This window comes from Populus alba, chromosome 11, assembly GCF_005239225.2.
Source record: "Populus alba chromosome 11, ASM523922v2, whole genome shotgun sequence".
NCBI classification, from domain to species: Eukaryota; Viridiplantae; Streptophyta; class Magnoliopsida; order Malpighiales; family Salicaceae; genus Populus; species Populus alba.
In genome coordinates, this window is record NC_133294.1 from 14,201,726 (window position 1) to 14,229,361 (window position 27,636).

At 33.2% G+C, this 27,636-nt stretch overlaps 5 protein-coding genes across 5 annotated transcripts; 3 read left to right on the forward strand and 2 right to left on the reverse strand.

The window, feature by feature from the left end:
* The first annotated feature begins 738 nt into the window (after nt 1-738).
* On the forward strand, nt 739-1,878 carry LOC118038340 (probable glutathione S-transferase parC). The gene is made up of 2 exons (XM_035044658.2): nt 739-1,068; nt 1,375-1,878. The coding sequence occupies exons 1-2, from the start codon at nt 754-756 to the stop codon at nt 1,720-1,722; spliced, it is 663 nt and encodes a 220-aa protein (XP_034900549.1). The 5' UTR covers nt 739-753; the 3' UTR covers nt 1,723-1,878.
* Nucleotides 1,879-4,796: 2,918 nt separating this feature from the next.
* On the reverse strand, nt 4,797-5,901 carry LOC118038341 (probable glutathione S-transferase parC). Its single transcript, XM_035044659.2, has 2 exons — nt 5,464-5,901; nt 4,797-5,358 (listed from the first exon to the last, which is right to left on the reverse strand). The coding sequence occupies exons 1-2, from the start codon at nt 5,776-5,778 to the stop codon at nt 5,014-5,016; spliced, it is 660 nt and encodes a 219-aa protein (XP_034900550.1). The 5' UTR covers nt 5,779-5,901; the 3' UTR covers nt 4,797-5,013.
* A 12,049-nt stretch (nt 5,902-17,950) lies between these two features.
* On the forward strand, nt 17,951-19,572 carry LOC118038321 (F-box protein SKIP19). The gene is made up of 2 exons (XM_035044643.2): nt 17,951-18,273; nt 18,725-19,572. The coding sequence occupies exons 1-2, from the start codon at nt 18,014-18,016 to the stop codon at nt 19,323-19,325; spliced, it is 861 nt and encodes a 286-aa protein (XP_034900534.2). The 5' UTR covers nt 17,951-18,013; the 3' UTR covers nt 19,326-19,572.
* Nucleotides 19,573-21,083: 1,511 nt separating this feature from the next.
* Nucleotides 21,084-22,053, reverse strand: LOC118038344 (probable glutathione S-transferase parC). The gene is made up of 2 exons (XM_035044661.2): nt 21,672-22,053; nt 21,084-21,563 (listed from the first exon to the last, which is right to left on the reverse strand). Exons 1-2 carry the CDS (start codon nt 21,984-21,986, stop codon nt 21,219-21,221), a joined length of 660 nt encoding a protein of 219 aa, XP_034900552.1. The 5' UTR covers nt 21,987-22,053; the 3' UTR covers nt 21,084-21,218.
* A 3,308-nt stretch (nt 22,054-25,361) lies between these two features.
* Nucleotides 25,362-27,153, forward strand: LOC118038343 (F-box protein SKIP19). The gene is made up of 2 exons (XM_035044660.2): nt 25,362-25,820; nt 26,274-27,153. Exons 1-2 carry the CDS (start codon nt 25,459-25,461, stop codon nt 26,881-26,883), a joined length of 972 nt encoding a protein of 323 aa, XP_034900551.1. The 5' UTR covers nt 25,362-25,458; the 3' UTR covers nt 26,884-27,153.
* Nucleotides 27,154-27,636: the final 483 nt, after the last annotated feature.

Sequence of the window (27,636 nt, forward strand, 5' to 3'; positions counted from 1 at the left end):
CGGCAGGGACTTGGGAGGAAGAATCAGAGACAAGCTCTGCAAGTGGAGGCTGCTGTGGGGAGGAAAAAGCACCAACGGCAGCAGCTTGGGGGATGGCTGGCCGGTTGTGCTGCGCCACCTGTGGAGAGGGAGAAGTCAGTGGCAGCAGTAGAATCCATGGAGAGAAAGTAAAGAGAGGGCCGGCTGCAAAGGGAGGAAGGGAGAAAAGAGTTCTGACGGCAGAAGGCTCTGATACCAAGTTGATAATAATTGGGAGGCTTAACCTAATAGGTAGCCAACCCTTTCTATATATATATGTAGGACAATATACAATAGTAATGGTGGAGTTTACCATACAAGAGTATGTCTATAATATTTCCTATATAAGTATATTCTATAATATAATATATATATATATATATATATATATATATATTTTGGGCCAAAAATCGACGGTAAAACGTAAAGCTGGAGGGAAAAAGATGTAGATGATAAAGAATTCGCATAAGCGGGTCTCGTTTGTACTCCCTTGTCCTTTCTGTTCTTTTTTTAGCCCTTCGATCCACAATTTCATTTGTACCTGACGTTTTCAAATACGACATGCAAGACTTCTCTCACAAGAAAAATCTGAGATTGGATCTCCGGCATTGATAACTTAGTCAAATTGTTAGGTCTTACGCAAGCAATGACGGCCTTAAAAGAACCTAGACATGCATGCATGGGAAAGTATTCAGTTATAAATATGGAAAGCGAATAAGAAGTTGTGAGATAATAATGGCAGAAGAAGTGGTATTACTGGGTTTTTGGGCTAGTCCTGTTGCAATGAGGGTGAAAATTGCTCTGGCAGAGAAGGAAATAGATTATGTGTTCCGAGAACAGAATTTGTTCAACAAGAGTTCTTTGCTTCTAGAGATGAACCCTGTTTACAAGAGAATCCCTGTTTTGATCCATGAAGGAAAGCCGATTTGTGAATCACTCATCATAATTCAATATATCGATGAAGTTTGGAAACACAAAGCTCCTTTATTTCCCTCCGATCCCTGTGAGAGGGCTCATGCTAGGTTCTGGACTGACTATGTGGATGAACATGTGAGCCATCCTTTTCTTTTCCTCTAGCTAGTTAATTTGTTCTCCTTTATTCAATATATCGATTTCTTTTTTTAAACATTGTTTTTTCGGAAAATTTCCTTTTCTCTCATTGGAGAACATACTAGACATTAGGCATATGTAATGGAGGAAGCTCTTCCTCACTCTAACTTCTCATATATTGATCATTCCAAGATGCGAAGTTTTGAGACTTTCAAATTTGTAGCCATGATTCTTACGCAACTAATCACGTCAAAGCTCAGCACTTCTTCACCTTTATAAAAACTGTCTGATGATGGGCATTTGCAGATTTACCCAAACGCACAGTTGTTATGGGCAAGAAAAGGTGAACGCCAAGAAGCAGCGAAGAAGAGTCTCATAGAAAGCTTCAAAGCATTGGAAGGAGAGCTTGGAGACAAGCCCTACTTTGGGGGTGCCAGTTTTGGTCTGATAGACATTGCACTTATTCCCTTCTACAGCTTTTTCTACGCATTTGAGACCCTCGGAAGATTTTCCATGGAAGAGGAGTGCCCCGAGATTGTGGCATGGGCTAAGAGATGCTCGCAAAGGGAAACTGTTTCAAAGTCAGTAGTGCTCGACCAGCACAAAGCTTATGAATTTGTTTTGGAGCTCATGGCGTGGCATGGGGTTAAGTGATAGAGATAATCCGAACAATGAATAACACAAAGAGATAGCGATTCTATTGAATAAAGCCTTTTTTTTTTTTTTTTCTATTTCTGGGAGGGCTGATATTTCTCTTTTAAAACTATTATATAAACATATATTAATTTATATATGATTCTACCATCAAAATTGAATCGAAGCTTGGTATAAAATGGGCCAGTGTGTGTTTGTCCATAACGTCATTAAATTGTTCATAGCCTAATAAATATGGTCATCGAATATAACTAGAGAATTGAGGGGTTGTGGGTCTCAATTGATTTTTGACAGCGTCTAATTACATGAAATTAATTACTTTTGTTCCAATTAAAGATGTTTAAGCTTAAATTGAAACAATAGAGACTAAATTGAAATTTATCAAATTTCCAATTAGAAAACCCTAATTTTAGGGTTTAAGTAGATGACATGTCACTTGTTTTTAATGAATAAACCAAGTGACACATCGTCTATCCCTATTTTAGTGTCTTTTTTAGCTGAGAAGGCTAATCGAGTTGCCATCTTCAAGTGAATAAACATGAATCTCTGCCCACGCTAGAGGCTCCGACCACTACAACTCAACTGAGAAACATCTCATCTATAAGGATCAACTATCCTTGTCATAACTCATTTTTGGGTTATTTCTCGATTCATATTTTTTTTCTCTTAAAAAAATACAAAAAAATAAAAAATATTATCAAAAACATATAAGAGTGAAAAGAGGATGTCAGAACATTCAGAAAATGGTTAAAAATTGGTTGAGGAGGTTCAAAAATACAAAAATTAAAATTTGAAAGTATTTTGTTGACTAATGAGAGCCCTGTTAACAAAGAAAATTTAATTTGAGGAAGAAAAGTCCAAAAATCAGATGTTTATTGGACTCAATTAAATTTATTGTTGGTTTAAATTAATTTATGGAGGGTTTGATTGTAAGGAAAATTGATTTTGAAGTCAATTTGAGCTTTAATTGGAAGAAATTAAAGTCCTACGGTCAAATTATAATTTTTGAGAGTTAATGTGGTTAAATTAGGGGTTTAATTGCATAAATATTGAAGTTTGATGGCCGATTAAGGACTTAATTGAAGAAATTCAAAACCAAAGACCAAAATTAAAAACGCGTGTAAATAGAGGGGCTGCAATTAACCCAATTTAGGGGCCAAATTGAAGAAATTAAAAGTTAAGGTGAAAAATGGGGAAGATGAAAAAATGAACTGAAGTTAGGGCACATGTCAATTTTCTAGTATCCTAAATCGAGGGGTTTCATCATGGACTTCGCAACATAGAAGTTCTCTTTCAGCCTGTTCCCTTCAAGTAAAATGCTTCTCACCCATTCAATAATTTTGTCATACCCGGCCTCACTCAACCCGTGATCTAACTTGATGGTGAACACCTGTGCTAAGGTCGATAATTTACTGTGGTTTGTGCAGCCATCCCATAATGGTTCGTTAGAATCTTTCAACAAATCAAAAAACCTAGCTGCATCTGCATTAGGTTCTTCTTCTACGATTGGACATTGACTGTCATTACCTTGATTCATTCTTATTACATCCATAACCATATTTCTGTAAGGATTAATGTTGTCATTTGTCGTTTCATGCACGTTGCTAGCACTAGAAGTTGACCTAACCACCGTTTCTCCCATTCTCCTTTTACTAAACATACTTCTTCATGTGCATACCAACACTGATAATTCTCCATAAACTCCTTGTGTAGAAGATGCATCATTACAACATCTGGATGCTGATACTTTTTATTTTGACACTTCCAGCATGAACACATAAACACTGCCTCCAGTAAAATTTCTGGGAATAGATGTTGGGAAATTAATAAAACCCTGAACCCCGTTATAATAATCCATCCTCCACAATCCTTGGGGTGAATCTCGATACATCCATGAACGATCATCTATGACTTATATATATCAAACCTTTATAAAATTATGATGACATCATGTATTAATTAACTAAGTTAGGTAAATAAACTTGCAAAAATATTACTTTACCTCGAGATTATCCAACAAACCAATCACAACTTCTCATAAATATTAAATATTCATTATCATAATTTATTTAACGTCCATACGTACAAATTAATATATATAAATTTACAAAAATTACCACATCGCAAATACCATTGATAAAAACTAAAAAACAGACCCATTAAGCAAGCTATTAATTATTTCAAAACAACACTTGTAATTCGGTAATTCCATAAAGTTTTAACGATTTACAAACAAATACAATCTTACAAAATCTAAAACAAACCATAACATGTATAAAGTTATATATTCATATACTACAAGTTTGTTTGAGAAATAACAATAAAACATGTACATCTACTAACAAAATACATATACTAAAAAAAACAACAAAATTGACATTTAAATGTTAAAATTTAAAAAGATAGAATTACTTAAAAAAATTGAAAAAATCCATTGGAAAATCAAAACACAAATGCTGTGATCACAAAACTTCAAGAAATATAACTTGTTGTGCTGAGATGAGGAAGATTTTTGTTTGGGTGTTAGCTGTTTGCAGATGGGGAGAGTTGAGATTTGGAAGAAGAAGGAGAAATAGGGGAGTAGAGGGTCGACAACAGGAAATTATATTAACTTTTGCTGATAGATTCACCGACGGATATTTCAGTCGGTGTATCCATCAGTCCATATGTCGGGAAAATAGACACGTCATCGTATGGATCAGCCATTTCAAATCTGTCGGTGATTCCGTCGATATGTTGAACGGTGAACTGGTCATGTCACTGTACGGGCATATCGTTTTGAATCAGTTGGACAAAACCTCCCCGCCAAAACCTCCACATCAGCGACCTGCCTCGTTTTTTTTTTTTTTTTTTTTTTTTAATTCTGAACTTTCCGTCGATAGTTACCGACTCAATTACGGACAGATAAATTCCGTCAGTAATTTCAATCTCAAATTACCAATAAAAATATTCCGTTGGTAAATCCGTTGCTATTAAGCGAATTTTTGGTAGTGACACAACAAGAAGGGAGGAACAATTGTTTTTTGCTAATGCATTATGTTGTTATTTGCCATTTTTTGCCGGTCCTTTCTGTCATGTTGGGGTGATTTTTTTGAATCTGAAATTGGATTTGCTCATTCTGGCAAATAATAAGTCTCCCTGCTTAGAAGATCCGAGTTTAATATCCAAGAACCCTTTATTATTATCAGGCTGAACTCACCAACCGAACACTGTTCCAGAACAAGTTAAGAAAACATAAAATGCCACAATAGAATGGACTTGGATACACTCTCCATTTGCAGTTCTATATATTTATTCAATCCCCAGTTTCTGTTTGATCTGCAAAACAACTTCATAAACCTCCTTTTGGTCACATAAAGACTTGGACACGCTCTCCTTTCGCAAGCATCTCTCGCCCCACTCCACGAGCTTAGGGAACTCGGCTGCCATGCATAAGTTTCCTAGGGTCTCAAAGGTGTAAAAGAAGCTGTAGAACGGAATAAGTGCCATGTCTATATAGCCGAAGCTCTCATCCCCGAAATATAGCTTGTCTCCGAGTTCTTCTTCCAAGATTTTAAAGCACTGAATCAAGTCCTTCTTCGATGATTCCTTGAGCTCACCTTTAGATGCCCATAGATTCCTTCCGATGGGATAAATCTGGACGAAACCAATTTGCATGTCAATACTTCATTAATGTTTCCTTTCAAAAACTAAACACAGTAAGACAGAGAAAACAAAATTTGATGAGTTCTAAGAACTTACCTTCTTGTCGATGTAGTCAGCCCAAAACCTGGCATGTGCTCGTCGATAAGGATCAGAAGGCAACAATGAAGGTTTATGGCTCCAAACCTCATCAATATATTGAACTATGATCATTGACTCACAGATGGGTCTCCCATTATGGATTAAGACAGGGATTTGCTGATGAACTGGGTTCATCTTGAGAAGAGTAGAGCTCTTGTTGCTCAAGTCCTCTACCTCAGATTTATATTCTACTCCCTTCTCTTCCAAAGCTATCCTCACTCTTGCTGCAAAAGGACTAGCCTTCAAGTCCAGTAGAACCACTTCATTAGCCATTTGTTGCACAGGAAAAAATAGAGATTTTTCTCAGTAATGTGTTTCCTTTTTCAATTTGCAATGTGGAACTGAGGCTAAAACTAGAATTTATAGCAGAACATGAGTCCTTTGTGGAGTTTTCAGTTTCCCTTGTGCTTCTAGGTGCTTCGCTTTTGTTGTCATTGCTTGCATCAGAATGGTCAGCATTATTTTTGACAGGTTGGGATTTTCCTGGGCAACCCACTCGCAACATTTTTGTCAACAAAATGTTATAAATATTCTTCTTTGTAAAAAATATTAAAGTGAATTGGACTAAGTCATCACAAGAGAGAATCTCAAAATCTTGGAGAACAATGCCAAAATATTAAGGCAGGATAAAAATTAAAGCAGCGGCTTCAACAAATAAGAAATCAAAACGTTACCATGGCAAAAGTAGTGGTGGAATAACTAAAAGCCAGTTTTACTCCCCCTTTTTCTAGATTTTTTGATTTATTTTTTTCTTCAAAAGAAAGTAATAAAAATATGAAAATAAATTTGATCCCCTGCCGATATAGTCTAAATTCATCTGCATCTTAAGAATTTCTATCGGCCTGTATAAAGTGTGGCCGCCATGCATGTTGGAAGAGAAGAAAATTGTTTTCTTAATAATTTCTGCCGGTATCAAAAATTGATATTTGTAATTAAAAAATAATATCTTTCCATACTAATATACTTGTATAATTAGAAAGACACCCTTCTAATAAATTAATTGAATGACTTAATTAACAAGTGTGTCCTATATAATTAATTAATCTTTTAAAAAATATTCTATTTCACGTAATATCATAGTGCTATCATATATATAATCTGAAAAGTAAAGAGATTTTGTTATATTTTATTGATTTAATGTAAAATATAACAAAATATCTTACTTTTCAAATAAAGCTCCCTTTCCTAGTGTATAAGCTATTTTATAACATCAATAACCCACCAAACCTTCATTTCATTACGTGGCTGCAGGAAATGCCATCCAAGTAGAATCCTAATTTGAGAAGAATTGAAAAATTAAAAGACCAACCTGTATTTATTCCACAAATATGAAACACGGCAATAATAACACCTATCAGACCCAATTAGTAAAAGAGAAAAAAATTTTGAAAAAGAAAAAAGAAAAAAGAAAAGCAAAATAAAATTAAATTAAATAAAAGGGAAGAAGAAAATGACGGGGAAAAAAAAGACAACAAAAAAGAAAAGAGAAAGCATTAGTGCAAAAATTGCTCCTTCGAAAGACCCTTCAACACTTGTAAAGAGGTCAATTGTAAGCATCAGTGAATGTTAATTATATTCAAACCAATGTTGTGTGTGATTATTGTGAATGAAATCACTCAAATATCAATTGCCAAAAAGGAAAGCCTTTTGCTAAACCAAATTTCAAGGAAATTAATTACATGTCCAATTTCTAATGTCAAAACTATCCTTATTTAAATATATTTGGGCAGTATTTTGTTTTAGTGATCCAATAGCTCTTTAAATTGTTTTTGGATTTTTGTGCTTTAAATTAATTTTTTGGTATTTTTAAATTGTTTTGATATGCTAATGTCAAAATTAATTAAAAAAAAACATTATTTTGATGTATTTTCGAGCAAAAAACACTTTGAAAAACGACATTCACCATAATCTCAAACATGTTATTAATCTCGATTGAAAAAATCACCCCAATACTTCATGGAGCAACAATAAAAAGGAAACTAGACCAACTAAAGATTTCCTATAGTAATATAGAAGCCAACATTTGAGCAATTGCTTATTAATATTCCTTTTTTGAAGCTTTAGAGAAAATTTCTAAATATATTAATGAAAGTTGGAAGTTGGAAGATGAAAGAGTACAAGATAATGATGTTAATTGAAAAGAGTAGTTTAATTTTACAAAAACAATTTACCTCTTAAATTGAAATATAAAGAGAGTTTTACTATTGTACAATTGGAAATTCTTATTTTGAAAATCTCTATGTGATTTAGGTGTAGGTGTGAACTTAATGCTTTTTTTTTTTAGTGTTTAAGAAACTTGGTCTCGATAAGCTAAAGCCCACCATGATATCCTTTTAATTGGCGGATAGGTCAATCAAGCATCCATAGGGAATTATAAGAGATGTGCTTGTAAAGGTCAGTAAGTTCATTTCCCCAGCTAACTTTATTTGCTTTGCTGTCAATTTGCTTAGCTGTTAATAAAATCTGTCAATTTATGCATGCTCTTATAGATTCTTATTAGGTTGCATTTAAACACATCCAGCGTTATCTTAGAGGTATAACAACACATGGCCTCCATATTACTCGTAGTCCCTCCTTTGCCTTACATGGTTTTATAGATGCAGATTGGACAGGTAGTGTTAATGATAGAAAATCCACAGGTGGTTATCTTGTGTTCTTTGGTTAGATGCTGATTTCGTGGAAATCAGGTAAGCAACGTATAATTTTCCCATTCTTCTACTGAAGCTAAGTACAAAGCCTTAACCGATGGCAATACTAAGGTTATCTAGCTTCAGTATTTATTGATAGATCTTCAAATTCCATCCGTTTCTACTCCTACCATTTGATGTGATAATCTTAATGCCACTTATTTGTCTGCAAATCCTATTTTTTATGCTCGCACAAAACATGTTGAGGCTGATTATCATTTTGTCTAAGATAGAGTACCAAAGAAGGAGATTCAGATTTGTTCTATTTCTTATCAGGATCAACTAGTAGATGTGTTCATTAAACCACTTCCTACTGCCTCATTTACTACTTGAGGGGGCAAATTATAGAATGTACCTATATAGAAAATATTGTATATAGAAAATATTGTAGTCATACTCTTGTGTGGTAACCGCTACCATTCCTATTGTATATTGCCTAACACACACACACACACACACACACATATATATATAAAGGGTTGGCTAACCAATAGGTTAAGCCTCCTTATTATTCTCAGAAACATGTCACACTAATTCTCAAGTTATCGATACCAAACAAGCCATGATTAAGGAATGCAATGAATACTCAAAATCCAAAAGTTGAAGATATTAGGTATGACAATGAGAATATAAAATCATCCATTCAAGAGACATCTAAGTATGAATTTAAGCCATTACCATCTCATCTAAGGTACACTTAGACAAATCTTTATCTCTTCCAATTATTTCACCAACTTTGAGTGTTTTGGAAAAAAGAAAAGAAGTTGCTTAGGACTTTGACTGAGTATAAAATGAAATTGGAATGAACCATAACAAATAATTTGACATCATATGTCAAAACAAAATGAATTTTGTTAATTAAAGTAAGTCTCATTTAGTTTGATTTTCTATACAGTTTGATTTATATCTAAAGCTTTGATGCTAGTAATTTCTCTTCGTATTCAATGTCAGCAGAGAAACATGCAAAGCCATTTAGATTATGTTAATAAAAACATGGCTAGATAGTCCTTGAATCCATACACAATCTATGAATTTGCCCTTAAAGCATGACATGGTTTTATTCCTTTTATTGCCCTCCCACTCCACCCTTTTTTGATAACATTGATGCCTAATTAGCACATAGTTGTCTTTTTTATTATTATATTATTATTATTATTTTAACAATAGATTGTATTAACTCTACTGGAATTGATTTTTTTTTCAAGATATTTATATTTATTAAATTATTATGTAGCGAACTTGAATATATATATATATATATATATATATATAATATATATATATATAAGATAAAAATGAAAAGACAAAAATATCTTGTGCATCAACTTAGATTTTTTATATTATTGTTGTAACCCATTTTTGGGTCCCCACAAAAATAAATAAAATAAATAGCCAAAAGAGGCTAGAAAAATAACGGAAGGCAGAAGCACTCAGAAAATGGTTAGAAAAACTGGTCAAAGAGTATAAAGATACAAAGATTGGATTTTGACAGTATTTTCTTGAAGGATGAGAGCCCTATTGAGAAGGAAATTTTGAATTTTGAGGAGAAGCCCAAATTTGGATGTTTATGGACTTAATTGGATTTTATTTGAATTTATAAAGGATTTGATTGCAAGAAAAAATTGATTTTTCAGTCAATTTGGGCTTTAATTAGAAGAAATTAAAGTTCTGGGGCCAAATTATGATTTTTAGGAATTTATTAAGTCAAATCAGGGGCTTAATTGCATAAATATTGAAGTTTAAGGGCCAATTAGGGATTTAATTGAGAAAATGTGCCTTAATTTACTGTTCACTTTCTTCCTCAAAACGCTGCCTGAGTGGCTGCTTTCCAGGCGAGTTTTCCGGCTCGTGTGGCCTCCAAATCCGACAAACCTTACACCAACATGTTCACATGCAAACCCCTTTTATCCGGAGAATGGTCCGGTCGAGTCGAAAAAGTTAGAAACGGCTCCGTTGAGTGGCTCGAAGTGGCCACCTCGGGCAGTTCACAGCCTTGAGCTGCCAAATTTGGCAGCTCGAGGTGCACACTTTGAGCCAACGATTGAGATGCTTCCCAGCTGAATCAAGGGCTGAAATTTTTCCCCAACGTATACAAGATTGCCCTCTTCCACTTCCTATAAATAGAATCTCTTTTAAAGACCTAAGGGGGGAGAAAAGAACACACAAAGTCGGACGAAAATCAGCCATTACTGCCCAGTTTTCCTGCAACCAGCCTCTTTTTCTCTTTCCCTCTCCGCCGTTGGCCCTCATCAACCACCACCATCATCACTCGTTTTCTCACCGACATCTCCACCTCAAGAAGCCACTAAAACATCACACACGGTGGTTGCATCATCTTCTCCCCAGACGTAGCAGCACCATTGAAGAAAAGGCAGCAACCCGAGCCTCTGCTGCGAGAAGAAGAAGAACAAAGCCATCACCGCCAGCTACCACTATCTTCCTAGTCGACAACAGCACAGTTGGGAGCAGAAGGAGAAAAGGGAAGCAGAGGAGAACATAGCTGAAGAGGAACGCAGAGAAGAAAAGGAAGAAGGGCTGAACACCGCACTCCACAGTCACCGACCACCGTCCAAGTCACTCCCCGGCCACCACTACCAGCGCCTCCACAAAGCTGCCATAGAGAGGGAAGAACATTGCTGACTGAGGGAAACCAAGAGAAGAAGCAACGCCTCTGTAAAGGGGAAGAAGAAGAGAAAACAGCTGCTGTCATCGAGCTTCCCAACCACTGCCACCGTCAGAACCATCGTGAGCCCCCATTGGCTTCCTGTCCACCCGCCACCAGCATCACTGGGAGTGTTCGCCATCGTCTTCAACATCATTTCTGCCACCAGGTTTGCACCCCCTTCGTCGCTGTGCATGCACCATTTCCTTGCATTTCACTGTTGAAGTGAAAAATATAATTCACTTGAACAGTGAAATGTTAATTCACTGTTCACATCACATATAATTCACCGTGAACAGTGAAATGCTATTTCAACTGTTCACATCATATTTATTTCACTGTTCACATGAGGCCTGCTGGGTTCAGCCCAGCCATGTGGCCCCGCTGGGTCAGCCCTAAAAAAAAATAAAAAAATAAAAATTCTTCAAAAAAATTATTTCAAAGAATTTGTGATTTCTTCTGTAATTTTATTATTGTATTTTGGGTCAATACCGGTTTGTATTTTTATATTGTAAAGATACAAATTCGGTATAAAAAATACCCGGTTTTCGTCAAAAAAAAATGTTTACTAAAAAAAAATGTTTGTTTTTCATGCATACGGCTAATACACTAACATGTTTTGAATGTTCTTTTTATATATAAAAAAACAAAATATTGGAAGTTTTGAAAATGTGTTTTCACATGGATTTCTTAAACACAAATCATTTTCTTGCATTTGTGGATTTTACAACCTGTTTGTAAAACTCCAAAGGGTATTGGCCAATATTCCAAAAACTATAAAAAATCTTATTTTGGGAAGGAGAAGTTGTGGTTATTGTTCCACCGCTAATGTTTGGATGAAGAAATCCTTAAAAGGACGAACATCCAAAATATTATCGCACATGGAATTTTCTTAGATTTCTATCTAAAATAAATTGACGGGTTTAGAAGACACCAACACCATAGACTATGGAGCAAACCAAACAAAAAGCAGTTTACCTTAGGTAGGGCGTATTAGGGGTGCTAGTACCTTCCCTTTACGCAACCAGTCCCTTGCCTTAGAATCTCTGAAAGACCAGTTAGGGTTCCTAGTGACCAAATACTAGGTGGCGACTCCAAAGAACCAAATCCTTAGAACACAACGAAAATCGCCAGCCGATGTCGTGCCTTTATAAATTTTTTGAGGGGGTGTGACAAAATGGCGACTCCACTGGGGACCCTTGGACTAAGCTTGATTTTTTGTTTGTTTAGGCTATGTGTTATTGGTTTTTTGTTTTCTTACATGCTTTGTTTAAAAGCTTTAGCATACATCTTTACATTCTATCGTACATGGCATGGTCATGCAATCACTTTATTATTGTTATTATATTATGAGGGCACACACCTGTAACTTTAAGGTTAAGTGGGGACTAGTAGCTTGCCTTTATGACTTGAGTCAAGGTTTAAGTTCTGTGTAAACCCAACTCTTTGCTGAGTGTTTAGGACTGATTGTGATTGGTACACACGTGCAATCCACTACTGCTGGGACCTCCATATCGCCTTTACGAGGGTGATCACTGGAACAGCAAGAGACCCTTTTTAGAGACCCAGTAGTAAACCTACCCAATGTCTCACATAAAGGAACTAGAGCCTATCCTTAGGATGTATGCTCCATAATATCTTTTTGCATCCATAAAGGGAGAGATGTTCTAGAATTAGGAGACCCAAGAAGCTCCATTTGGTGATTTAATCAACAATGCTTGTTTGATCATTGATATTGTGTTGTTTTCCTTTTTTCAACTTTTTAAATCGAGGTTCCAAATGCCTTTTCAAAAGTTCATCTTGGTGTTTTTACACATCATTTTTCTTTTCAAAACGAATCTTCCATAACTACACCTACACTTTACACTGAGAATGAATGGCCAGACTTAGGGGTAGAAGAGGAAGAATGGTAGGAAAATAACATTAGGGGATTCACAAAAATGAACAACATGAACAAGCTTGGAAACCCGCTACAAGGTCATGCCGTTTGGGTTAAAGAACGTTGGGGGCACCTACCAAAGTGCTATGGTAACTTTATTTCACAACATGATGCAAAAAGAGATTAAAGTATACGTGGATGACATGACCTAGAGAGGGAGGTTCTTGGGAAGTTTGAATTACATTGCTCAATATATATCCCAATTAACCACGACTTATGACCTCATCTTCAAATTGTTAAGGAGGAAGAATCTTGGAATTTGGAATAAGAACGTGGAGAAGCTTTCACGAAAATCAAGCAATACCTACTGAATCCACCCCTATCTATCGAGTTGAATTGAAAAATGGCAAGTTCTACTAACTGAGTACAACATAGTATATATGACAAGAAAAGCCATGAATGTCATCGCCAATCACCTAGTTGACCATGTTGTGAAAGTTTATGGGCTGTTAAGATTTGATTTTTTGGATAAAAATATGCTTTCAGTCGAGTAAGGGAAACCAGATTGTTGGATTATGTACTTTGAGGGTGTTGTGGTAATAGAGTGGGGGCAGTGCTAATCTTTCCTAATAAGAAACAATATCCGGTTTTAGTTAAATCGCAATTTGGGTACGCTAACAACACAACTGAGTTTGAAGCTTGCATTCTCGATTTTAAAGGTTGCATTAGAGCTAAACATCAGAAAGATAGATGTGTATTGGAGACTCGATTTTGATTATTTGTCAAGTGAAAGGAAAAGGGCAAACCAAGGACGAGAAGTTGAGACTTGCCAAGAATACTTGTCTAAATGGGCTAGAGAATTTGAGGAAATAAAAGTTCACCCATCTAGGAAGGGAAAGAACCATTTTGATGTTTTGGTCACGCCAGCTTCTATGGCTAGAATAGACTTTTGGGCACAAGGTACAACCAATACACATTGATATAAGAAATAACTTAGCTCATTTATTGCTCAGTTTGAAAGAGAAATTGATGGAAACCCTTGGCAACTATGATATCAAGAATTTCATCCAAAACTTAGACATATCCCATGGGGCATCCAAAAATCAACAAGAAGACGTTGAGGAGGTTAGCAATGGATTTCTATCTTGATCATCTGACGAAACTTTGTTGAGATGTTTTGATCACGTGAAAAAAGTGGTGAAGAAATTTATGGAAAGATATTGATCTATCGATATGGTCCACTAGAAAAATAATGCCAGAATTTCAACGGCAAGATGATAATGGAGCTTTGCACTAAATGGAAAATCAAGCATTCCAATTCTTCGCCATTATAGACCAAAGATGAAATGGTGCGGTAGAAGCTGCTAACAAGAATGTCAAAAAAGATGGTAGTCACCTATAAGGATTGGCATGAGATGTTGTCATTTACCTTCATGTATATCACACTACAGTTAGAACCTTAATAGGAGCCACCCCGTACATGTTGGTATATGGAATGGAGGCGTTGATGCCTTTAGAAGTGGAACTCCCATCATTGAGAGTATTGATAGACTTTGAGCTAGAAGAGTTTAGAATGGGAGAAGGTTAAATGTGAACGGTTGAATCTGATAAGTGAAAAGAGGATAGCCGCAATCTGTCATCATCAACTTTATCAAAGAAGGATGGCCAAATCATACAACAAGAGGATTCGACCTTGAGGGTTCCACGAAGGAGATCTTATATTGAAGAAAATATTGTCTTTTACCAGGAGAAGGTCAGAGTAAATGGACGCCAAACAATGAGGGCCCTTTAGTGGTAAAGAAAGCGTTTTTGGGAGAAGCTTTAATGTTATCTAGAATGGATGGAGAAGATCTATTTAGGCCGTGAATTCTGACTCTGTAAGGAAATATTACGCTTGATGTATTTCGTAATTTCCCAATCAACAAAATTAAAGTCGACCATGAATTCTCTTTGTAAAGAGCTTTTTTATATATATATATAAAAACATATGAATCTCATAGCATTTGAAATCGTTACTTAAAAGAACTTTTTACACATGACTAAAGAGATGACTCCATCAATTGGAGAGCACCAAATCAGATCTTCTTGACATATAGTTGCACTCCACACTAGGGGCAATAAAAGATTTTTTCCTGAAAGGTTTTACATGTTTTCAAAATGGGATGAGGGCCCGTAGATTTGAAAAAGATAAAGCATTTAACAAAAGCATGACAAAGAGTGGATCTTAATTAAAATTAGTATAGTAGTTCTATTCATTAAAAAACAAAAAAACAGATGGTAAAGCCAAAAAAAGGAAAGAAAGACTGGCTACCAAAATAGATTGGTCAGCAAAGATTTGTTTTCCGTGGAATTTCATATACAGCGAGGACATAGGGGGTAGCATTGGAATTATCAATTTGGAAGGATTCCCGGACTGCAAAGTCAGAATTAAGGACAGAAAGTCGACACTCAACGGTTCTTTATTTGCGTCGGCCACCTTTTATACACATAAGTCAACAGCGAGCGCGCGCAATATATATATTTTATGATGGAAATTTTTGAGAGTAACTGATCGGAAGTTTTATTGTTTTGAAAATAATTTTTATGTTGAAATATATTAAAATAATTTTTATTAATTTTTAAAAATTATTTTTGAAATCAATGCATTAAAATGATTCAAAAACATAAAAAAAATTAAATTTTTAATAAAAAAAAATTATTTTTTTTAAAAAACACATATTAGCTTCATATTTCCAAATGTTTTTCTAAAAAAATTGACAGCTTATTAGTTTATCTAGACTTGGGTTATTTATTTTTACAAACTTTGTGTGTTTTTATTTATTGGGGTTTTATATTTACCCTATTTTTCCATTATGGTTTATTTGTTTTGTAAACTATAAACATTAGTTAGCTTTGATTTTTATTTAGAATAATATTTTGCATGTAATGAAATTGTTTATTCTCTTAGTTCTTCATGAGTTTATTCAAAATTAATTGTCTTTATAATATTTATCTTTATACTTTTTAGTTCTTAATTCTTTATATTTAAAAGATAGGATTTTCAGTCATTCAACAACTTTTATTTTTTAATTTAGGTAATTATTTGATGGTTTTTTATCAATTTAATTTTAAGTTTTTTAGGTTGTATTTTTTTTCTTGTTTATAGGATTCTAGGTTATTAAGATGTAGGTTCACATCACTTTATATGAATAAAAAGAGAGACACCAAAACTTCTTATGGTTTGAGAGCTACAAACATGTCCATGCTTGATACATCAACTGAAAAAGGTTTAATGACTTTAGAGGAATTGACATCCAATAATTACCTATCACCTTTCAAATAACAACTTTATCTAAAAAACTAAGTAAGATGAGATGATAAAATATTCAAACAATGTTGTGCGTGATTATTGTGAATGAAATACTCAAATATCAATTGCCAAAAAGATAGCCTTTTGCTAAATCAAATTTTCAAGAAAATTAATTACATGTCCATTTTTCAATGTCAAAAACAATCCTTAGGTAATATTTGTTTTAATGGTCCAATAGGTATTTAAAAAAATTTTGGATTTTTTTGTTTTAAATTAATTTTTTGATATTTTTGAGTTGTTTTGACATAACAATGTTAAAATAATTTTTTTAAAAAAAATATTATTTCGATGCATTTCTAAGTAAAAAACACTTTAAAAAAAACGACATTTTACCATAATCTTACACGCGTTATTAATCTCAATCGAAGAAATTATCCTAATATTTCATGGAGCAACAATAAAAGTGAAACTAGACCAACTAAAGATTTCCCATGGTTAAATAGTGGCCAAAATTTGAGCACTTGCGTATGAATTTTTTTTTTTTTTTTTTAAGCTTTAGAGGAAATTACTAAATATTCTAATGGAGTTGGAAGCTGGAAGAGTACAAGACAATGATGCTAATCGAAGAGAGTAGGAATTTCTTTAAACAAGGAAGCCAAAAGTTGAAGATATTAGATATAACACTGACAAATAAAAATCATCCATTAAAGAGACATATAAGTAGGAATTTAAGCCATTACCATCTCATCTTCCGTCAACTTAGACGAATCTTTATTTCTTCCAATTATCTTATTAACTTTGAATGTTTTGAAAAAAGAAAAGTTGTTTAGGAGCTGGGGTTGTTTAGGATTATGATAGTGATTGCAGTTTGAAATATTTTTTTTATTTAGAAATGTATTAAGATAATATTTTTTTTATTTTTTAAAAATATTTTTGACAATAAAAAAAATATTAAAAAAATTAATTTTACATAAAAAATAAAATAAAAAATTTTGAATTTTTTAAAAATAAAAGGTTGAACCGTATTTTTAAACAAGTCATTTAAACGGAGTATAAAATGACATTGAAATGTACCCTAACAAATATTAAGGGTGACCATTCATCTCTTTTTTATGAATAAAATTTTAATGGAAGAAAATTTCAAATCAATTGCCTAACCACAATGACAGTTAACCTAACTATACAAAAGATGTTGCAAACTGGAATGCTAAAATTATTGGATGTTATTTATTTGGTTTTTTATATTTGTTTTTTTATAATTAATTTTTTAAAAAATAAATTTAACAAAATAATATTTAAATAATTATCTGATTATTTTATTGTTTTCAAATAATATTAGTACATTTCATTCTAATATTAATAATTCTTTTTAAATAATTGTATATTAACAAAATTTATTTATGAATATTCATTGTGAAGAAATATCTATGTTTTAATTTTTTATTATAAATGTTTATATATTTTTTCTCAAATTTAGCATTCTTATGCTTTATAATATATTGACTTTAAAATTATTAATTCTTTTTTTTTATTCTTATTAAAAATTATTTCATGATTGTGGGAAGTTTTTATTAAAAAAAAATTAATTCATAATTTCTTTTTAAAAAAGCAAAGGAACACATTAACAAGAGAAAGGTTTTTTTTTTTTTATATATATATCAAAGAGATAGTTGTTGTTTTAAATCATTAAATTTTTTTATAAATATTTATTTTAATTATTAAAACTTGATTGTCATAAGTTTTATTAAAAAAACGTACTTTTGATAAAAAAAAATTAAAAAAACAAAGAAAAACATTAATAAGGCAAGTAGTTTCCATCCAAAAAAATATAGTTATAAACAAACCCTCACAATAAAATATATCCAACAGAAAAAATGGATTATTCTCATTCACCGCCGCGAATGCTAGGAGGAGGTGGAGGTGGAGGTGGAGGTGAAGAAGAAGAAGTAGGAATAGCATGTGGAAATTGGGTGGAGCTGCCGGAGGACGTGATGGCGTTCATCCTGAAGAGGGTAGGTGCAATCGGCATATTGGCAAACGTAGAGAGAGTGTGCAAGACATGGCGCAACATCTGCAAGGAACCTTCCATGTGGAGATCTATCGATATGCGTAATTTGGGTGATATTTGGGACATGGATTATGATATGGTCAAAATCTGCAGGCACGCTGTCGATCGCAGCTCAGGTGCTTTGCTTCGTATCAATATCGAGTATTTCGGCACGGATGACCTACTCCTTTACATCGCCGATAGGTATTCTCGATAATTCATCCAATTTCTTGTGATTATTTTTATATGATTTTTTTTGGGATTGTTCTTGGAAACATTCTTGTGAGAGATGTATTCATGTTCACATCTTCAGTATGTATGTAGAGGCCCTTAGGTTGTTGAATTCCTAGTCCTGGAATATAATATTGTTTTTGTTAGGTCAAGGAACCTCAGATTCCCGTAACTGCATAAATATTGTGTTTGTTGGGTGATTAGTATCTCACTTTCTTAATGTAAGATTCTTGAAGACCAAATTTTCCCCTCAAATGGGGAATTGCTTTCCCGTGCTAATTGTCCTCATTCTGGGGAATTTTACATTTGCTGGTGTTCAAGAATCCGTTAATTCCACAGGGAATATGACACTCTGAATTGAATGCATACGGTGTTAATTTGCTGGATTTTGATGATACCACGGTATTCTATGATTATTTTACAGATCAACTCAGCTCAAAAGTCTTCGGCTCGTATTTTGCCAGAATATTTCTGATGAGGGATTGATTGCAGCAGCTTCTAAAATTCCATTGCTGGAAGAGCTTGACCTTTCATACTGCTCATTCTCAAAGGCAGCTCTAGAAAAAGTTGGGCATTGTTGTCCTTTATTAAGATCATTCAAGTTAAACACCACAGGGTACAGATATCCATGTATAGAGTGTGATGATGAGGCACTAGCTGTTGCAGAAAGTATGCCCGGGCTACGTCACCTCCAAATGTTTGGGAATAAGCTGACAAATGATGGCTTGCAGGCTATTCTTGATGCTTGTCTTTACCTTGAATCACTTGATCTGCGCCGGTGTTTCAATGTTATTGTGGAAGGGCAGATGGGGAGAAGATGTAGTGAACGCATCAAAGATTTGCGGCAGCCTAATGATTCCACTGATGACTATCCATTTGATTCACGATTTCCTCACATTTTATGGTCTGATGAGGAAGACTACCCTTGTAGATTTTCTGACATTGATTTCATGTCTGATGACGATAACTATGAGTTCTCATTTGGCAGTAATTTTACTGAGGCTTATGACGAAGAAGATGGGTAGCTTTTCTGAAGCAGTTGAGGTCTCTACAGACGAGTGAAACCAAGCGATGCAAGTGCAGGCACTGACCCAACATTTCAGTGTTCTTGGTACCAGCTAGGTTTTTGTGAAGAGTTTGTACATGTGTTTTTTTAAAAAAAAAAATTATTTCGAAGACTACTTTCTCATGTGGAAAACAAAAGAAGAAGAGAGAAGAATGGCTTCCTATCATATATGAGGAATGAACCCCTTATGATTTAGTTTTGAAAAACCATCTTCAAACCTATAAGTGGTTTCACAACCACCTACCATTTTAGTTCTATAAAAGGAGAACAAATCATACAGAAAACGAGGTAGGAATCTGAGAGCAAATCATAGAGAAAAAAGAAAATAAATACATAGAAATTAAGAGGATACTTAGAATATAATTGAAAAGAAAGTTATAAAGATTTATTTGTTGAGAAAGAAAAGGTGGAATCTAAATCTAAAAAAAGTTAAAATTCCAGAAGAAAGAATTAAAGAATTCAAAGGAGAAAGTCGCATTCTCTTTACAAGATAAACTTTCAAACTCTGATGAGGGGTGAAGCTCAATGAACAGACCCCTTCCCTTTTCTGTTTTGCCCTTTTAAACTGTTGTTCAAAATGATTGTTAAGCATCATTTGAAGTCATTTGCTAGTTTTAAAAACTATTAAATATTTGTTTTGAGATGTTTAAGCATGCTTTAAAAATAGTTTGTATTATTCAAGTTTTGTTGGATTGCTTTGTTTAATATGTTAGAATGTGATTATGGTATGGTATATGATAATGTATCATGTTATTTTACATATTTAAATATTTGGTTAATCATTTGTAAAACCATGACAAGTTAGGTTAAGTTTCGATGTTGTTGTGGATTAAATTGTTTTATAATAACTTACTGGGTTTGTTGAAATTGTAGGCATTTTATTTTAAACTTCAAGATAATAATTTTAATCAATAAAAGAGTGTTTATGCATAGAAAATGTTATTTTTTCTTGTTGTCATTATGTATTTTACTAATTGTTTTGCTCCTGATTCATTGTTTCTTGTTGTTTTAATGGTTCAAGCAAATTGTGTTGAGCGTGTTTAAGTTTTAGTTGTTGTTTTTGGGTTTTACGAATTTTTTGGTTTTAAAGCCTCTACCGAGCATTTTTTGGGTTCTTATGCTTTATGGTTTTCACATTTGTCCATTGAAGATGGTCTTGGGTCCATGTTTTGCATATCTTTTTGATCAATTATTGGCTCTTGCACATGTATTTTATCTTATTGATAATTAATTTAGGACCTTGTGGGTTTAAAAATACTTAAAAATCATGACATTTGATCTTTAGTTTTTCATTTTATATTTTGCATAAAATCAAATAGTCATGATTTTAGGTTGTTTGTTATGATAATTCAGCCCCAAAATCTTGCTATATACTTTTGATTGTACATGTTTATGTGTCTTCGATTTGATGTAATATGGCTGATAATGAATCTTAGCTTTTGGGTTTGATCCGAGCGTTTATCATGTTCTTGTGTAAATTTAAATGTTTTCTCCTCTTTTGATCTTCGTTATTTCTTTTCTAGTTTTGGGTCATGTTTGTGGGTTTGGGTCTTTGGGTCAGAAAGTCTAGCCCATATAGTTGTGCTAAGTCCATTTATGCTAAGACAACATTTAGTTGACTAAAAATTCTTTAAAAAAAAAAACACCATATTTTATTCTCATGTTATATTAGTCAAACACGACCTTAAAATAATTTTCCCTGCTTAGAAGATCCGAGTTTAATATCCAAGAACCCTTTATTATTATCAGGCTGAACTAACCAACCGAAGACTGTTCCAGAACAAGTTAAGAAAACATAAAATTCCACAATAGAATGGACTTGGATACACTCTCCATTTGCAATACTATATATTTATTCAATCCCCAGTTCCTGTTTGATCTGCAAAACAACTTCATAAACCTCCTTTTGGTCACTTGTAGACTTGGACACGCTCTCCTTTCGCAAGCATCTCTCGCCCCACTCCACGAGCTTAGGGAACTCGGCTGCCATGCTCCAGTTTCCTAGGGTCTCAAATGTGTAAAAGAGGCTGTAGAACGAAATAAATGCCAAGTCTATATAGCCGAAGCTCTCATCCCCAAAATATAGCTTGTCTCCGAGTTCTTCTTCCAAGATTTTAAAGCACTGAATCAAGTCCTTCTTCGATGATTCCTTGAGCTCACCTTTAGATGCCCATAGATTCTTTCCAGTAGGATACATCTGGACAAAACGAATTTGCATGTCAATACTTCAATATTAATGTTTCCTTTCAAAAAGTAAACACACTAAGACAGAGAAAAAGAAATTTGATGAGTTCTAAGAACTTACCTTCTTGTCGATGTAGTCAGCCCAAAACCTGGCATGTGCACGTCGATAAGGATCAGAAGGCAACAATGAAGGTTTATGGCTCCAAACCTCATCAATATATTGAACTATGATCATTGACTCACAGATGGGTCTCCCATTATGGATTAAGACAGGGATTTGCTGATTAACTGGGTTCATCTTGAGAAGAGTAGAGCTCTTGTTGCTCAAGTCCTCTACCTTAGATTTATATTCTATTCCCTTCTCTTCCAAAGCTATCCTCACCCTTGTTGCAAAGGGACTCGTCTCAAAATCCAGTAGAACCACTTCATTAGCCATTTGTTGCACAAAGAGAATCAAGATTTTTCTCAGTAATTTGTTTCCTTCTTCAATTTGCAATGTGGAACTGAGGCGAAAACAAGAATTTATAGCAGAACATGAGTCCTCTGTGGAGTGTTCAGCTTCCCTTGAATTTCTAGGTGCTTCGCTTTTGTTGTCATTGCTTGCATCATTGGTCAACATTATTTTAGACAGGTTGGAATTTTCCTGGGAAACCTCCTCGCAACGTTACAAATATTCTTAAAGTGAGTTAGACTAGTCATCACAAGAGAAGGATCCAGAATCTCAAAATCTTGGAGAGCAATGCCAAGATTGTTTTTCGCTTTTGTTTAATCGCATAAGGCAGGATAAAAATTAAAACGTTACCATGGCAAAGTAGTGGTGGAAAAACTAAAAGCCAGTTCTACTCCCCGTTTTTCGAGATTTTTTATTTATTTTTTCTTCAAAAGAAAGTAATTAAAATATGATAGAAGTGTTTGATAAGAATTTTGAAATTAGCTGTTTAAATCTTGAGAGTATACAGGAGGGTAATTTTTATAAACACAGATCAAATCTACATTATATTTCACTTCAAAAACTATGAGTAATGTTTTTTTATATATAAATAAAATGCGACTTAAATATTTTAAAATTAGCCAACCTCAATCATATTTATTTCATATATAGTAATTAAATAATATTTAGATACATAGTTAATAATCTTAAATATTATAAAATTTAATAATTATAATTATTCTAAAATTATCTAATCTTAATTATTTTATTTATATGGGTTTTAAATTTATATGGATCTTAATTAAATTATATAGTAGTTCTATTTATTAAAAAAAAAAAAAAAACAGATGGGTAAAGCCAAAAAAAGGAAAGAATGACTGGCTATCAAAATAGATTGGTCAGCAAAGATTTGTTGGCCGTGGAATTTCATATATAGCAAGGACATAGGGGGTAGCATTGGAATTATCAATTTGGCAGGATTCCTGGACTGCAAAGTCAGAATTAAGGACAGAAAGTCGACACTCAACGGTTCTTTAGACTTGGATTTTTTATTTTACAAACTTTGGGTGTTTTTTTTTATTGGAGTTTTATATTTACCCTATTTTTCCATTATGGTTTATTTGTTTTGTAAACTATAAACATTAGTTAGCTTTGATTTTTATTTAGGATAATAGTCTGTAAGTAATTTACATGAGATTGTTTATTCTCTTAGTTCTTTATGAATTATTGAAAATTAATTGTTTTTATAAAGTGTATTCTTGTATTTTTAGTTCTTAATTCTTTATATTCAAAAGATAAAGATTTTCAGTCATTCAATAATTTCTATTTTTTGATTCAGGTAATTATTTGGTGGTTTTTTATCAATTTAATTTTAAGTTTTTTAGGTTGTATTTTTTTTTTGTTTGTGGGTTCTAGGATTATTATCATTAACATGTAGGTTCACATCACTTTATATGAATTAGAAGAGAGACACAAAAATTTATTATGGTTTGAGAGTTAAAAACATGTCCATGGTTGATGCATCAACTGAAAAAGGTTTAATGACTTCAAAGGAATTGACATCCAATAATTACCAATCACCTTTTAAATAACAACTTTATCTAAAACACTAACTAAGATGAATGATAATTATATTCAAACAATGTTGTGCGTGATTATTGTGAATGAAATACTCAAATATCAATTGCCAAATAGAAAGCCTTTAGCTAAACCAAATTTCAAGAAAATTAATTACATGTCCAATTTTCAATGTCCAAACAATCCTTATTTAAATATATTTAGGCAATATTTGTTTTAATGGTCCTATAAGTATTTAAAAAAAATTTGGATTTTTTTTTTTAAATTAATTTTTTTTGTATTTTTTGATTATTTTTGAGATGATGATATTAAAAATAATTTTTTTTTTAAAAAATATTATTTTAATGTATTTTTAAACAAAAAATATTTTAAAAAAACAACCATAATCTCACACACATTATTAATCTCGATTAAAGAAATCACCCTAATATTTCATGGAGCAACAATAAAAGTGAAACTAGACCAGCTAAAGATTCCCCATAGTAAAATAGAAGCCAATATTTGAGCAATTGTATATGAATATTCTTTTTTTTTTTTTTTTTTTTTGAAGCTTTAGAGAAAATTCCTAAATATGCTAATGGAACTTGGAAGCTGGAAGAGTACGATACAATGATGCTAATTGAAGAGAGTAGGAATTTTTTTAAACAAGGATGCCAAAAGTTGAAGATATTAGGTATAATGCAGAGAAAATAAAATCATCTTATAAGAGACACATAACTATGAATTTAAGCCATTACCATCTCATCTAAGGTCCACTTATTTAGACGAATCTTTATCTCTTCCGATTATCTCATCAACTTTGAGTGTTTTGGAAAAAGATAAGTTGCTTAGGACTTAGGGTTTATCAAGATTTTGGTAGTAATTTGTAGTTTGAAGTGTTTTTCATTTAAAAATACATTAAGATGATATTTTTTTTATTTTTTAAAAAATTATTTTTTATATCAGTGTATAAAATGATTTAAAAACACACAAAAAAAAAAATTTTAAGTAAAAAAATAAAATAAAATTTTAATTTTTTTAAAAAACAAGGGTTAAACCGCATTTTCAAACAAGTCGTTTAACGGAGTATAAAATGACATTGAAATGGACATAACAAATATTAAAGGTGACCATTCATCTCTTTTCTATGAATAAAATTTTAATGGAAGAAAATTTCAAATCAATTGCCTAACCACAATGAGGGTTAAACCTAACAATACAAAAGATGGTGCAAGCTGGAATGCTAAAATTACTGGATGTTATTTATTTGGTTTTTTATATTTGTATTTTATAATTAGTTTTTAAAAAATAAATTTATCAAAATAATATTTAAATAATTATCTGATTATGTTATTGTTTTCAAATAATATTAGTACATTTCATTATAATATTAACAATTTCTTTTTAAATTGTATATATTAACAAAATTTATTTATGAATATTCATTGGGAAGAAATATCTATGTTTTAATTTTTTATTATAAATGTTTTATATATATTTTATCAAATTTATTATTCTTATGCTTTAAAATATATTGACTTTAAAATTATTAATTCTTTTTTTTATTCTTATTAAAACTTATTTCATGATTGTGGAAAGTTTTTATTAAAAAAAATTAATTCATAATTTCTTTTTTGAAAAGCAAAGGAACACATTAACAAGAGAAAGGGTTTTTTTTTTTTTTTTTTTTAATCAAAGAGATAGTCCTTGTTTTAAATCATTAAAGTTTTTCATAGATATTTATTTTAATTATTAAAACTTGATTGTGATAAGTTTTTATTAAAAAAACGTACTTTTGATAAAAAGTTCTTTATTTTTTAAAAAACAAAAGAACACATTAACAAGGCTAGTAGTTTCCATCCAAAAAAACAAAATAGTTATAAAGAAACCCTTCAAAAAAACAAATTATCCAACAGAAAAAATGGATTATTCTCATTCACCGGCGCGAACGCTAGGAGGTGGAGGTGAAGAAGAAGAGGTAGGAATAGAATGTGGAAAGTGGGTGGAGCTGCCGGAGGACGTGATGGCGTCGATCCTGAAGAGGGTAGGTGCAATCGGCATATTGGCAAACGTAGAGAGAGTGTGCAAGACATGGCGCAACATCTGCAAGGAACCTTCCATGTGGAGATCTATCGATATGCGTAATTTGGGTGATATTTGGGACATGGATTATGATATGGTCAAAATCTGCAGGCACGCTGTCGATCGCAGCTCAGGTGCTTTGCTTCGTATCAATATCGAGTATTTCGGCACGGATGACCTCCTCCTTTACATCGCCGATAGGTATTCTCGATAATTCATCCAATTTCTTGTGCTTATTTTTAAATGATTTTTTTTGGGATTGTTCTTGGAAACATTCTTGTGAGAGATGTATTCATGTTCAGATCTTCAATATGTATGTAGAGGCCCTTAGGATTGTTGAACTCCTAGTCTTGGAATTTGATATTGTTTTTGTTAGGTCAAGGTACCTCGGATTCCCGTAACTGTATAAATATTGTGTTTGGTGGGTGATTAGTGATCTCACTTTCTTAATGTAAGATTCTTGGAGACCAAATTTTCCCCTCAAATGGGGAATTGCTTTCCCGTGCTAATTGTCGTCATTCTCGGGAATTTTACATTAGCTGGTGTTCAAGAATCCGCTAATTCCACAGGGAATATGACACTCTGAATTGAATGCATACGGTGTTAATTTGCTGGATTTTGATGATACCACGGTATTCTATGATTATTTTACAGATCAACTCAGCTCAAAAGTCTTCGGCTCGTATTTTGCCAGAATATTTCTGATGAGGGATTGATTGCAGCAGCTTCTAAAATTCCATTGCTGGAAGAGCTTGACCTTTCATACTGCTCATTCTCAAAGGCAGCTCTAGAAAAAGTTGGGCATTGTTGTCCTTTATTAAGATCATTCAAGTTAAACACCACAGGGTACAGATATCCATGTATAGAGTGTGATGATGAGGCACTAGCTGTTGCAGAAAGTATGCCCGGGCTACGTCACCTCCAAATGTTTGGGAATAAGCTGACAAATGATGGCTTGCAGGCTATTCTTGATGCTTGTCTTTACCTTGAATCACTTGATCTGCGCCGGTGTTTCAATGTTATTGTGGAAGGGCAGATGGGGAGAAGATGTAGTGAACGCATCAAAGATTTGCGGCAGCCTAACGATTCCACTGATGACTATCCATTTGATTCACGATTTCCTCACATTTTATGGTCTGATGAGGAAGACTACCCCTGTAGATTTTCTGACATTGATTTCATGTCTGATGACGATAACTATGAGTTCTCATTTGGCAGTAATTTTACTGAGGCTTATGACGAAGAAGATGGGTGGCTTTTCTGAAGCAGTTGAGGTCTCTACAGACGAGTGAAACCAAGCGATGCAAGTGTAGGCACTGACCCAACATTTCAGTGTTCTTGGTACCAGCTAGGTTTTTGTGAAGAGTTTGTACTTGTGTTTTTTTTTAAAAAAAAATTATTTCGAAGACTACTTTCTCATGTGGACCTAAACTGTAATTTTTTTTATGTGCGTTATGGATTGTCTCTCAATTGACTGCGGATCCCAATTCCCAGGTAGTGAGGACCATAATTTTAAATCATCTAGTTTACTACCTCTTGCCAAGTAAAATTTGTTTTCCGTTCCTTTTCATGTTTCAGGTCGTGAAAGGAAAAACGAAAGTACTAAGTTATGATTATTATGAAATTAATAATAATGTTCCATTTTCTTTGGTTCTCAGGTAGAGAGGACCTTTTTTATAACAACAAAAGCACAACCTTCTTCCTGAAGAAGGGGAAAAAATTCTGAGGTTCCTAACAGATGGTGAAACCTTACGACTGCCCCTTCCTAATTTAAACTGGAGCAACAGCAAATTGAAAATGTTTGAGAGGCATGCATGCAGATCAGAGTACCTAATGTTTGAACACTATGCCTAGGAAAAACGAAGGGTTTCCCGAGAAAAAAAGGGTCCCTTAGCTTACATATGGTTTCAAAATCTCTTGAAATATTATTTTTCTCACAATTTTGAAAAGAGTTATCCATTTCTCACCAGAAAACAGAGTAAACCTCTGCTTTCCATTTGTATGCACCGCTGCAAGT

What these genes read in the sequence shown, in the direction of transcription:
- LOC118038340 (XM_035044658.2), top strand. Translation starts at nt 754, where the DNA reads ATGGCAGAAGAAGTGGTATTACTGGGTTTTTGGGCTAGTCCTGTTGCA. An exon ending in CTGACTATGTGGATGAACAT is followed by an intron (nt 1,069 to 1,374) that starts GTGAGCCATCCT and finishes GGGCATTTGCAG; the next exon opens with ATTTACCCAAACGCACAGTT.
- LOC118038341 (XM_035044659.2), bottom strand. Translation starts at nt 5,778, where the DNA reads ATGGCTAATGAAGTGGTTCTACTGGACTTGAAGGCTAGTCCTTTTGCA. An exon ending in CTGACTACATCGACAAGAAG is followed by an intron (nt 5,359 to 5,463) that starts GTAAGTTCTTAG and finishes GGTTTCGTCCAG; the next exon opens with ATTTATCCCATCGGAAGGAA.
- LOC118038321 (XM_035044643.2), top strand. Translation starts at nt 18,014, where the DNA reads ATGGCGTTCATCCTGAAGAGGGTAGGTGCAATCGGCATATTGGCAAAC. An exon ending in CTCCTTTACATCGCCGATAG is followed by an intron (nt 18,274 to 18,724) that starts GTATTCTCGATA and finishes ATTATTTTACAG; the next exon opens with ATCAACTCAGCTCAAAAGTC.
- LOC118038344 (XM_035044661.2), bottom strand. Translation starts at nt 21,986, where the DNA reads ATGGCTAATGAAGTGGTTCTACTGGATTTTGAGACGAGTCCCTTTGCA. An exon ending in CTGACTACATCGACAAGAAG is followed by an intron (nt 21,564 to 21,671) that starts GTAAGTTCTTAG and finishes CGTTTTGTCCAG; the next exon opens with ATGTATCCTACTGGAAAGAA.
- LOC118038343 (XM_035044660.2), top strand. Translation starts at nt 25,459, where the DNA reads ATGGATTATTCTCATTCACCGGCGCGAACGCTAGGAGGTGGAGGTGAA. An exon ending in CTCCTTTACATCGCCGATAG is followed by an intron (nt 25,821 to 26,273) that starts GTATTCTCGATA and finishes ATTATTTTACAG; the next exon opens with ATCAACTCAGCTCAAAAGTC.